The 12,403-nt window shown below is 39.4% G+C and overlaps 1 protein-coding gene across 1 annotated transcript in view; it reads left to right on the top strand.

The window, feature by feature from the left end:
• Nucleotides 1-12,403, top strand: part of IPO11 (importin 11) — an 84,537-nt gene that overhangs the window by 3,655 nt on the left and 68,479 nt on the right. The window contains exons 3-5 of the mRNA XM_058823356.1: nt 3,302-3,386; nt 3,673-3,816; nt 7,160-7,260. Of these exons, the coding sequence (XP_058679339.1) occupies nt 3,679-3,816; nt 7,160-7,260 (239 nt within the window). The 5' untranslated portion in view covers nt 3,302-3,386; nt 3,673-3,678. The remainder of the gene's footprint in view (nt 1-3,301; nt 3,387-3,672; nt 3,817-7,159; nt 7,261-12,403) is intronic.

Genomic DNA, 12,403 nt, shown 5'->3' with positions numbered 1-12,403 from the left:
TGCAGTTGTGTCTGTCTACAGGAATCACTTTCACAAGAGCATCTGTACATGGCAGTAATTAAAACAGTATTTTGAGCAGATCCCACTAAGATAGGAGCTGGTGCCCTCCCTGAGTCAATTGTCTTTACAGGGAGCATGCAGGGAATAAGCTCCCTGTAGAAGTCCTGTCAGTGAGAAGGGAAGGTAGGGACTTTGTCAGAGTTGAAGTTACATGCTAGGACTTGAACCTGAATGGCTTGACGTTGTTTGAAGTCATGTAGTCGTCCTCGCTCCTGTAATGTCCTCTAATGTTTGTGGAACAGTGTGCTTAGATGGCTTGACCTTTTGGCTTGTTTGGGTTTTTTTGTTGTGTGTGCCCCTGGGATCCCACCCCTGCCTTTTGCCTTTTGGTGGGCAGTTATGGCTCAGTCACAGTTCGTAAGCTTATTCTAAGTTCACATCATATTTTGCCAAGAGCGTGAAATAAAAGCTGCTTGCTGTTCTGTCTGCTTTTTTATACCTAGCACATTTACCTGTCAACAGTGTGGTGTGAAAATTATTGGAAAACTTGATCCAAAGGAAAACCTGCATTTTTCCTGTTCCTTCCATCTTTGGGTATTTAAGTGGTATGATAGTATATAACCCTCCTCTTCTGGGAGAAGCAGAGGGTTATACTATTTATTTTAGCCACTGTAGCTCTTTGTTTTAGCTTAACTAATTTGTAGCTAGCTTAAACTGCAAATTCGAGTTTTGTACAGTAAGGATTGATTCAAAATATTTTGTTGAAATTTTAAAATTTCTTTTTATTCTCTTTTTTTTTTTAAATTCAAAATTAATACAAGTTAAATAGTGACTTACTAGAAGAAAACAAACTGTTCAGAGGAATTTTTAAAAAGCAGTAGCAATAGACAGCTTTTTTGCATGTCTGCCATTTGTGTTTGCTACATGTTTATTGCATGTTTTTTCCAGTTAATTTTTTGCTATCCAAATCATACCACTTCACTAAATATTTTGCAGTATTTATAAACATTATTTGTAGTTGACCCATGTCCAGGGAGATTATTTTCTGATTCAGTTTTGCTATTTGGCTTGTGATGGCCTCATCCAATGATCTTTACATGGGATCAAAAAGTGACTGTGCAAATTCATTGGAGACTAAATCTTGAGGGCTGTTAAATTCCCTGCCTCTTAATAGAAAATTCTTGAACCAGAGTTTTCTGGGTGGCAAGCCGGCATTATGTAAAATGTTCTGACCTGAGTATCTGCAGTGGTTTTGACAGAGCAAGAGCATTGGATTAAATAAATTTTTGTTCTGACCCACTAAGCTGTTTGATTTTTCTTGAGTTTTTTTTTTTTGAGCAGTAGCTGAAAACCATAGCTGCTCCAGTTTTTACATGGAAGTACAAACCTTTTCAAGAATGAGAAACATTATTAAAAAAGAAGCAAATATTTCACTTTGATTTTTGTTGCTGTCCTTTGTTGTTATCTTTAGAACTGTCAGCTAATTGTTTTGAAATAAGAAACTGGAAAAAAGTCACCTGTTTTTTTTGCTTGCATTTTAGTAACTTAAGTATGTCTTCTAATGAGAAGTGTTCTAGGTGGAGTATATAAATTTCCAGTGGAAGCCAAAGCCTTTAGGTTTTTCCTCCCTCTTCTTAGACATGTTATCCTAGAGGTGCCACCACTGTTGCTGGTGGGTCCAGTGGCAGATGTGTCTTGGGGCCATCTGGCACTGCTTCTGTCAGACATGCAGGAAGCTTCTTGCAGCTTGTCACAGAAGACACCCCTGTAGTAACCCCCCCTTCTGCTACCTTGTGCACAACTGGTTAAAGCAGAAAGATTGGAAGGTTCTTCACATGGAAAGTATAAAGCAGAGATGGAGTCAACTGAGTAATTATTGCTGTCAGGAGAGATGTGATTTTGTGTTTCATGGGTTTAAATGTAGACTTTTTTTAACCTTAGGACCTTCAAATTTTAGTCAACTTTTTTAGAGGATGGTTGGAGATTTGGAGAGGAAGAACTTTTTTTTTAGGGGTGTAGTACTTGTTTCCAGTATTGTGTCTAGTTTAGTTAAGGTGATTTTTCTAAAAAAAAAATCAAAATTTTTAAGCCTCTGTCAAAATAAATTTCATGTCTTCCACTTTCTTACTATTACTGTAGCAAATTTAATCTTGATCTTTTTCCTGAAGGTGGAAAAATAAACCTTTTTTTCCCATTAAACAAAAGCAAATCACAGAAGTGATTTCCAATCACGATATTGGAAACGACCTCCAAGACTGAGTCCAGCCTTTGACGGATCACTGCTTTGTCAGCTACACCACTGCACTAAGTGCCACATCCAGGCTTTACCTGACCACCTCCAGGGATCACAACTCCACAGCTTCTCTTGGCAGCCCATTCTGATGCTTAGCAATCCTTTCCATGAAGAAATTCCTCCTGATGCCCCACCTGAACCTCCTTCTCTCTCCTCTTTGAATAGAAACTGTTCTTTGTTGTTCATTTAGAAAACCTAAGTATATGAATATTCACTGTGTCTGTTATTAAAAGTTAACAGGCTTTAAACTGACTTTTTTTTATAAGCAGGAAACAGCCTTCATAGTTTCTTTCATATATGAGTCTTTTTCTTCTTGTAACATTGTTTCTGTGGTCATTATAAGTGTAATTTCTATCATCTGGAGAGCAGGGTTTTGTTTTGCTTTCACAGAGTACAAAAGTGCAAAACCATGTATATAAACTGGAAATTTGGCATTATGCATTCGTAGTTCAGCTGGTTAGCATTTGTATGTCACGGTGCAGGGAAACTCAGGACGCTCAATGTGAGAATCAGCAAGCTTCGTTTATTAATTAGACCACCAGACATTTATTTACAACAAGTAATAAGCTCATGCATGTTCTGTAAGCCAAGCAGTCTATTGTTTATACTACAATATCAGCTCTTCTTTATTCTTTAGAAGTCACATGTCTCTTTTCTCATGTCTCTTTCTCAATTACAGCATCTTGCTATCACAATACAGCTATGCTTCAAGGACACAGTGTTTTTGCAGCTGCAGGGACTAGATTAGCCATGGCCTTGTACTTTTCCAATTCCTGGTTAGCTATTTTTCCAACATTTGTATGATAAATAAGAAGGAAACCAAATACATTGAGGAAAATTCTGTATCATGAAGACTAATTGTGAGACTTAATGCTTTTTTTTTAATTAATATGAATTGTTTGGATGAATTTGAGTTATAGAATGTGGCTATATGAACGTGTAATTTTCTGTCTTGAAGAAAAAGTAATATGCAAAAATGTTAATAATCTGCATTTTTGCCTCTTTCAGACAACCCCATGGTTTGCTCTGCTTACAGCTGAGTAATTATCTCTAGTTGCAGTTTTGCTCTTAGCTGCTGTGCTTCACAAGAGAGGTAACTGTTTGCAATCAAAATATTTCCTGCAGTTCCTCAGATCTAGCAAATATGCTTGTAATGATTGATTTAATGCCTGCTCCTTCTGCTGAGAGATTTCTGAAAGCAAATAGTTCTATCCCTGTACCTCAACTGCCTGTGAGTGGGTGTCGTGCTATCTTTACACTGTGTAGTCTAATGAAAAATGAGTGTGGGGTGTTTGGATAATAAAAATGGAAAATACCTGTCTATGTTTGCTATCTTTTACTGATTAGGTGTTTTTTTTCTCCTTTTTAAATGTTTTCAGATTCTCATGGATCTCAACAGTGCTAGCACTGTTGTTTTGCAAGTCTTGACGCAAGCTACTAGCCAAGATACTGCAGTGTTGAAGCCAGCTGAGGAGCAACTGAAGCAGTGGGAGACACAGCCAGGTTTTTATTCAGTCTTGTTGGTAAGATACAGTGGAAAAGTGCTCTTAAGTAAACTCTGAATAATTTTGAGTACTGGTCTCTAGAACACGGTTGAGCCATGACCTCTGCCTGAGGGAAGCCCTGAGTTGTCATGGTCCAGGAAGTAGAATCCTTATGCTGAAGGATAGGGTAGGTAGGATGTGTCAATGCTAGGCATTGTCATTACTGTATCTCAAAGTAAGCTCTTTCCCTGGGTATTCAGAAGGTGGAAATCCAGCCTCTAGCAGTATGAGTGGGCAGTAGTGCTAAATCTTTTATTTACCTGTTGTGAATTGTGGATGGTGAATTGTGAAAAGGCCAAGAGGGCCCTTCTCAAAGGAATTGCCTTTACTGCCTCAAGAGGCGGGGGACCTTTTATATATCAAAGCAATGAGGACCTTTTCTTTTTTGGGGAGATTATGCTTTATGATCATTTTAATAGGCATTTCCTCCCTGCTTTCCATTGAATTGTGTGATACCTCTCTGGGGTTACTTTCCTTTTTGTTAGTGGAGGGAGACTTCCAGGGAGACTAACTGACCTGGCTGTGGTAGTAAGGTCCTGGAATGGGGAAGGTGAATGCTTCTAGAAGTGCTATGACCATTCATGAAATTGATGCATTGATATGGTCAAAATGATGACAACACAGTCAAAAAGGAAATGAACCTGTTTCAGCAAAGACACCTGAAAGTTAACACTGTTGTTATTCTCCAATATCTCTGCATATGTTTATAGTAATATTAAAAACAGAGGTAAAATGTTTTCTCTACAAACATCTGTCCTCAATGCATAGATTGAATGCCTCAGATTTGCTGGGTGATGTGTTCTGTTCTCTATAAACCATCTAATTTGTTTGGAGAGTTGAAGGTGAGCCCGAGGATTTAGGGAAAGGAGTAGAAGAAGATACTTTGAGCTGCCAAGTTTCCTTTTATGTACTGCCTTTGCAATAGTGTAGTTGTGGTGGTAAATGATCTTGATAGAAACCAGCGGAAATTGCCACTAGTGATTTTTTTTTTTCCTCTGCATGTTTGGTTTGAGACCTTGCACCTTGGGGTGTAGACAAATTGGGCACTCACAGGTAACTGGAACAAATATGAGTTAATTTTAAATATAAGGACTAAAAATTTAGGTGTTTAGATGCTTATTAAAGATGTATATGCTGGCACATAATATTCAAATGCTGATAAATTTTTTTAAGTGGTTAGGTGGATTTGTTGGGGCCACATCAGCCTTTCTTTAAGAGTGAAATATCAAGATAGTCTTCCAGACGAAACAAGTGAAGTGTCTTCTTCTTTGTTTAACTTGATCATGACAGTTGTGCTGTCTGGGAGAGAAAGTAGTTGACATCTTCTTGGTGGAGCAGAAAAGGGTTCAGGGAAACAAGTGAAGAGTGGGTAAGACAGCTGATATCTGTGGCTTGTGGCAAGTAATATAATTGCTTACTGTGAGATACACTTGCTTCTGGGACAGAGGAGAGAAAATCGTAAAGAAGATCATGAGACATGCATCCTTGAACCTACCATTTTTAGTACCTAGTGGAGTTGCTATCATTACTTTTCTGTGTTTGTCTTTTGAAGGTATTACAAATCTCTCTTTTGATTCAGAATTGGATGGTTTTGAAAAGAACCTCCGTGCAAGTTATATCAGTTTGTATATTGGCTTCATTCCTGTTCTGTCTATGACAGCATTACTGTGTTATATTAAGTACTTCATGTTTTAGGAAGTTCATACGAAGATAAAGAGTGTAATGAGAAGTTCTTCTTGTTTTTGTGTAGATTGTTTGGTCTATTTTTTTTCATTTTTTATCTAGGTTTGGTCTAGTTTTAGGGTCTTTATCTCTGGAAGCTTTGTTTCTGCTAAATATTTTAGCAAGGAGAGGAATATTCAGTATGAGTAGTTTGGGTTTTCCATGTTTCATTTATTTTGAAATGTTATTTTTCTAATATGGAAGTGGTGTTTGAAGTTAGCTGTTAGTATTTTAATATGCTTAAATTGCATTTGGGAAAGGTCAAGTCTTTTAGAGATTCAGTCTGTCTTCCTAAATGAGCTTTGGGGAAGGAGAACATACTACATATAGATCATTTTTGTGTTGTGTGGTATTTTTGGTGGGTTACCACCTTTCTGATATTTTTCTACAGTTGCTAGTTTTGAAGTTTATATCATTGTTGGCATGTAAATCTGTCTACTTTCTAGTGATTGGAGTGTGTTAGGTTTTTTTGGGTTGGCCATTACCTCTAGAAACATGTTATTATTAATAAAGGTAGATTTTGAGAGAAAATTAGGTTTTGAATTCATAGTGAAAATGAGGTCCCAGGTTTCTACTTATAACTGCTGAGTTACTTGAAAGGTTTGTTTATGCCTGTGTTTGCAGGCATGCTGCCCAAAAGTAGCTGATACTTTTGACCAGAATCCCTGCATTTTTCAGGTCCCTTCTTACTGGACTTCTAAAAGCAAGAAATACAAGTGGTACACTCTTTCTGCAGTGTACTGCATAGTAAGAACATACTTCACACATGCTTGCTCTCTAAACGTTGGAGTAATGGTGTCTCGCCCCTTGAGAGGGATCCATCTGATCCAGTAGAAAACAGAAGGAGAGCTGCTGTTCAGAGTAGTGCCTGTGCTGAAATTCAATAGCCTACCTTTATTTTAGTTTCTTTTGGTTGATTAATTTTACACCATTACCATACAAAATAACTCCTCTGTGTTTGTCTGTATGTACATACAGATATATAAAAGTGTATATATATGTATAGAGAGATATATATGTATGTATCTACAGATATATAGCTTTTTATTGGTAGAAACTAATTTCCTGATTTCCTAAGCATAGTCAAATTTGAGAACTGCAGACCTACCAGGTCACTATTTTACAAACAGTATTGCTAGATAGGATGGTTCTTGCCATATGAATAAATAACATGAATAAATAATCTGAAGACTGGATTCTGACTAGAATAAGGAATTAGCCTGTGTTCTGCAGTGGCACAAACTTCTGAGAGCTATGTCATTAAAGAATGTAAAAATTGTCTGATTATATTAATTACTACCCTTATATTTCCTTCTCTGCCAGACAAGATTAGCAATACATTTGCCTTATGTGTTGTTTTTTTAATAAATCAAAATTTGGGCTAGTGATAAAAATTTTTTTAATCTCTAAAAATTTATGTTTAGAACAGTGTTTTCACTTCCCTGTCAAATGATGATTAAGGCTTTTTGTTTATGTACACCCATATCACAGTGGTGTGTGTATTTCTACATATACCAGGGCATGCGTTGATACAATTTCTGTCTTGCTTGTGGTATCTTGAGAAATTTTTAACTTTTTCTTTTTTTTTTTTTTTTAACAGAATATCTTTACAAATCATAGCCTGGATGTGAATGTAAGATGGTTAGCTGTACTGTACTTTAAAAATGGAATTGATCGCTACTGGAGACGGGCCACACCACAGTAAGTTTTGAGATCTTTCACTTAACCATCTTAAAGTTGGCTTTGTTATGGTTGCCAGGCTGGAAAAAGAGGAGATCCTTAATTGGTAGAAGTTACTTTAGAATTTGTGGTGGAACTGACAATATGCTTCAACCTTCAGGACTTGCTGATAAAACATTTTGTCTTTATATTGCTTCTTATGACTGTTCATGATTTACTTTTGAGAGCTGAGTTAGAAGGCTCTTTCATAGGTAATAGGTTTTGAAGTGATGCTGTATGTGTTGCAACGTTAACACCTGGGTTTACTGAAAGTGACAGAAGTGAAAGGTAATCTCTTGGACAGTGAGAAGGAACTTTAATTTTGTTCATGCTGGTATGTATTGAATATGTACACAGGAAGGAGGCAGCAGTTATCATACTAAAAAGTTCTGGTCTTCTTTTTTCATTGTTCTGATAATGTATGACAAAGAGTTCTCCAAAGAAGATGAGAAATATAGGCACTTTTCATGAGTAACATGTAATTTACTTAAAATTTACAAAAAGTGCCATTTTAATATGTAACCTGTAGAATTATATACTTCTCAGTCTTTTGTGTGGAGTGCTTATTTTTCCTTTAAAAACAGGTGTGTTTTCACAAAGAGTTTCAATTCCAGAACTCAAAAGCTTACAAGTGTTCAGTCTGAAATGCTTGTAATAGGTGGGACTGTCACTGTCAGATGTAGGGTATTAGATGGAATTCTAGGTACAGTTTTTCTGGATCACAAATCTAAGTTCGTGTTATGATGCAAAATATGACTTTCATTGTTCATTGTTTGAGATAGTTCAATGTGTTTTGCCTTGCATTGTAAGCCTTTCCAAAGATCTACCAAAGGAGTGAAAACTTTTAAAATTCTGTATCCACAGCACTTTTTAAGTGGTGTAGTGCTCCTTCATTATGGCATAGAGCACTAGAGTATTTGTATGTGTGAATTAGTATATAATTGCAAAACATCTGCAAGCATTTGGATTCTTTTTTATGTAACAGGAAAATAGCATCTTTTTAATGAAAGATGGCATATATCTTTGACATTTCTGGTTAACAGGATTCAGCTTACAACACTGGTACTTCGCAAGAACTGTTGGAAGAAGTTAAATGTTGTTTCAATTTGTTAGTATTTTTAGCCACTAGTAGTATTTCTGGTAAAAAAGTGTAGTTTATTTCTTGCAGAACTAAAAACTAGAATTTTACTGTTTGAGGTAAAAATTAAATAGAAATATTTTAATGTAGCTTCCCTGTAGTTTTAAATTAAATGTAATTTAAAAAATAATTTTTTCTTGACTGTTAAGGATTCCATGAGTTTAAATCTATATTAAATTTCCTATGCAACCCTATTTTTCCCCATTTCTAACTTTTCTGCCACTAATTTAGTGCAATTAAATGATAAAATAAATTTTAAAATTTGTTGGCTGCTGTTAAGGATTCAATGGAGTAATGCATACTAAATTTTTACTCTGTGTCCAACTGTTTTTCTTTCTAAATATGTTAGATGTGACATTTTGTCAGCACTCAACCAGATCACATTTCTCTTAGAATATGTTGAGGTAATTTTGAAAAATCCTGATTTAAACTAAATTTTTAGTTGATTATTTTGTGAATCAATCATACTTTGAATACCATTATTTTTTGAAGACTTCATTGTAGATGCTGCATTTTTGTTGTCTTTGCAAAATTCTTGTCTTTTGTCTTGTATCTCACTTCAGCAGCTGTCTGCTCTCCATCCATAGTATCACAGAATCACAGAATTACAGAAATTCTAGGTTGGAAGAGACCTTTAAGATCATTGAGTCCAACCCATGTTCTAACACCTCAACTAGATCATGGCACCAAGTGCCACATCCAGTCTTTTTTTAAACTCTTTGAGGGATGGTGACTCTACCCCCTCCCTGGGTAGATGATTCCAGTATTTGACCACTCTTTCTGTAAAATACTTCCTCCTTAATTCTAGCCTGTATCTCCCTTGGCGCAGCTTGAGACTGTGTCCTCTTGTTCTGTCTGTTGTTGCCTGGAGAAAGAGACCGACCCCCAGCTCACTACAGCCACCCTTCAGGAAGTTGAAGAGAGCAATGAGGTCACCCCTGAGTCTCCTTTTCTCCAGGCTGAACAACCCCAGCTCCCTCAGTCGTTCTTCATATGGCTTGTGCTCCAAGCCCCTCACCAGCCACGTTGCTCTCCTTTGGACACGCTCAAGCATCTCAATGTCCCTCCTAAAGTGAGGGGCCCAGAACTGGACACAATACTCCAGGTGAGGCCTCACCAGTGCTGAGTACAGGGGCAGAATGACCTCCCTGCTCCTGCTGGCCACACCGTTCCTGATACTGGCCAGGATGCCATTGGCCCTATTGGCTACCTGGGCACGCTGCTGGTTCATGTTCAGCCGACTGCCAACCAGCACCCCCAGGTCCCTTCCCACCTGAACACTGTCCAGCCACACCGTCCCCAGCTTATATCGTTGCAGGGGGTTATTGTGGCCAAAGTGCAGGACTCGGCACTTGGACTTATTGAACTTCATCCCATTAGATTTTGCCATCCATCCAACCGTTCCAAGTCCCTCTGCAAAGCCCTCTGTCCCTCTAACAGATCAACACACGTTCCCAGCTTAGTGTCATCTGCAAATTTGCTAATAAAGGACTCTAAACCCTCATCCATGTCATCAATAAAAATATTAAACAGAACTGGCCCCAGCACAGATCCCTGAGGGACACCACTGGTGACTGGTCACCAGCTGGATGCAGCACCATTCACCACCACTCTCTGGGCCCGGTCATGCAGCCAGTTCTGAACCCAGCAAAGAGTGCTCCTGTCCAAGCTGTGGGCTGCCAGCTTGTCTAGGAGTATGCTGTGGGAGACAGTGTCAAAGGCCTTGCTGAAATCCAGGTAAACAACATCTACAGCCTTCCCTGCATCCACTAGGCGGGTTACCTGGTCATAAAAGGTGACCAGGTTGGTCAAACATGACCTACCCCTCCTAAATCCATGCTGACTGGGTCTGATACCCTGGCCATCTTGTAAATTTTGCGTGATGGCGCTTAATATAAACTGTTCCATTATTTTGCCAGGTACTGAGGTCAGGCTGACTCGTCTATAATTACCAGGATCTTCCTTTGCACCTTTTTTGTGAATGGGTATCACATTGGCCAGCTTCCAGTCATCCGGAACCTCACCAGTGATCCATGACTGCTGGTAAATGATGGCGAGTGGCTTTGCAAACTCATTTGCCAGCTCTCTCATTACCCTGGGGTGGATCCCGTCTGGTCCCATAGATTTATGAATATCCAAGCATTTCAGTAGTTCTATGACTGCCTCCTCTTGGATAATGGGGGGACCATTCTGCTCTCTGTCACCATCAACCAGCCCAGGCGGGCAGGTGTCTTGAGGGCAAGTCATCTTCCCACTAAAAACTGAGGCAAAATAGGCATTAAGCACTTCTGCCTTTTCCTCATCTTCAGATACTAAGTTCCCTCCTTTGTCCAATAAAGAATAAAGGCTGGTCTTACCTTTCCTTCTACCATGAATGTATTTGTGAAAACATTTTTTTTATTATCTTTTACAGAAGTTGCCATTCTAAGTTCAAACTGAGCTTTGGCCTCCCTAATTTTTTTTCTGCATGCTCTAGCAGCCTTCTTGAATACTTCCTTAGAGACCTGACCCTTCTTCCAATGCTGATACATCCTCTTTTTATTCTTAAGTTCCTCCAAAATCTCCTTGCCCAGCCAGGCTGGACGTTTACCCCGTTGACTGATCTTTCAGCACACAGGGATGGTCTGTTCCTGTGCCCTCAAGATCTCTCTTTTGAGGTATGCCCACCCTTCCTGAACTCCTTTGTTTTTTAGGACTGCTTCCCAAGGGGCGCTCTGAATAAGTCTCCTAAACAGGCCAAAGTCTGCCCTCTGGAAGTCCAGTGCAAGAGTTTTACTGGTGCTCTTCCTGACTTCACCAAATATTGAGAACTCTGTTATTTCGTGATCACTCTGCCCCAAGCGACCTCCAACCACCACATCTCTCACCAGCCCATCTCTGTTTGCAAACAGCAGATCTAACATAGTCCCTCCCCTGGTGGGTTCACCCACCAGCTGCAACAAAAAGTTGTCCTCCATACATTCTAAGAATTTCCTGGACTGCCTCTTTATTGCTGTATTAAGTTCCCAGCAGATGTCTGGTAGGTTGAAGTCACCCACAAGAACAAGGGCTGATGATCTGGAAACATTACCTAGCTGCTTATAGAATAAGTGATCTACCTCTTCTTCCTGGTCGGGTGGAACGATAACAGACTCCCAGTATGGTGTCAGCCTTGTTGGCCTTCCCCTTTATTCTTACCCATAGACATTCAACTCCATCTTCCTTAGTTTCAATTTTGATGGCATCAAAAGTTTGCTTAATATAAAGGGCCACCCCTCCTCCTCTTCTACCTTTCCTGTCTCTCCTGAAGAGCTTGTATCCATCCAGTGCAGTACTCCAGTTATGTGAGTAGTCCCACCATGTTTCTGTGATGGCAACTACATCATAGCTCTGCAGTTGCACCATGGCCTCCAGCTCTTCTTGTTTGTTGCCCAAGCTGCGTGCATTGGTATACATGCACCTCATCTGGGCTACTGACTTCACCCCTAACTCAGCCTTGCAATTCTTGGGCCTGTTTCCAGATAGCTCAGCTGGTTCCCCTTCCCCCTTCAAACCTAGTTTAAAGCCCTCTCAATGAGGCCTGCCAGTTCATGAGCTAAAAACCTTTTGCCCTTAACAGAGAGGTGTACCCCATCTGGTTCCAGCAGAGAAGATGCTGTAAAAGTTTCCCCATGATCAAAGAATCCAAAATTTTGCCGATGACACCAACCCTTAAGCCACTTGTTGATGATGTGGATTCTTCTGTTTCTTTCATCATTTTCCTCCGCCACCAAAGGGACTGAGCAGAACACTACCTGTGCTCCTGCCCTATCAACTACCTGACCCAGTACCCTGAAGTCCTTTTTAATTGCCTTGACACTCCTCTTCTCAATCTCATCACTGCCAGCCTGGAGTATCAGCAGTGGGTAATAATCAGAGGGCTGAATCAGCCCAGGAAGTCTCTCAGTGATATTTTGTACCCGGGCCCCAGGGAGGCAACAGACTTCCCTGTGGGATGGGTCTGGTCGA

The sequence above is a fragment of the Ammospiza caudacuta genome, chromosome Z, assembly GCF_027887145.1.
Source record: "Ammospiza caudacuta isolate bAmmCau1 chromosome Z, bAmmCau1.pri, whole genome shotgun sequence".
Lineage (NCBI taxonomy): Eukaryota > Metazoa > Chordata > Aves > Passeriformes > Passerellidae > Ammospiza > Ammospiza caudacuta.
This window is presented reverse-complemented; position numbering and strand designations above follow the sequence as displayed.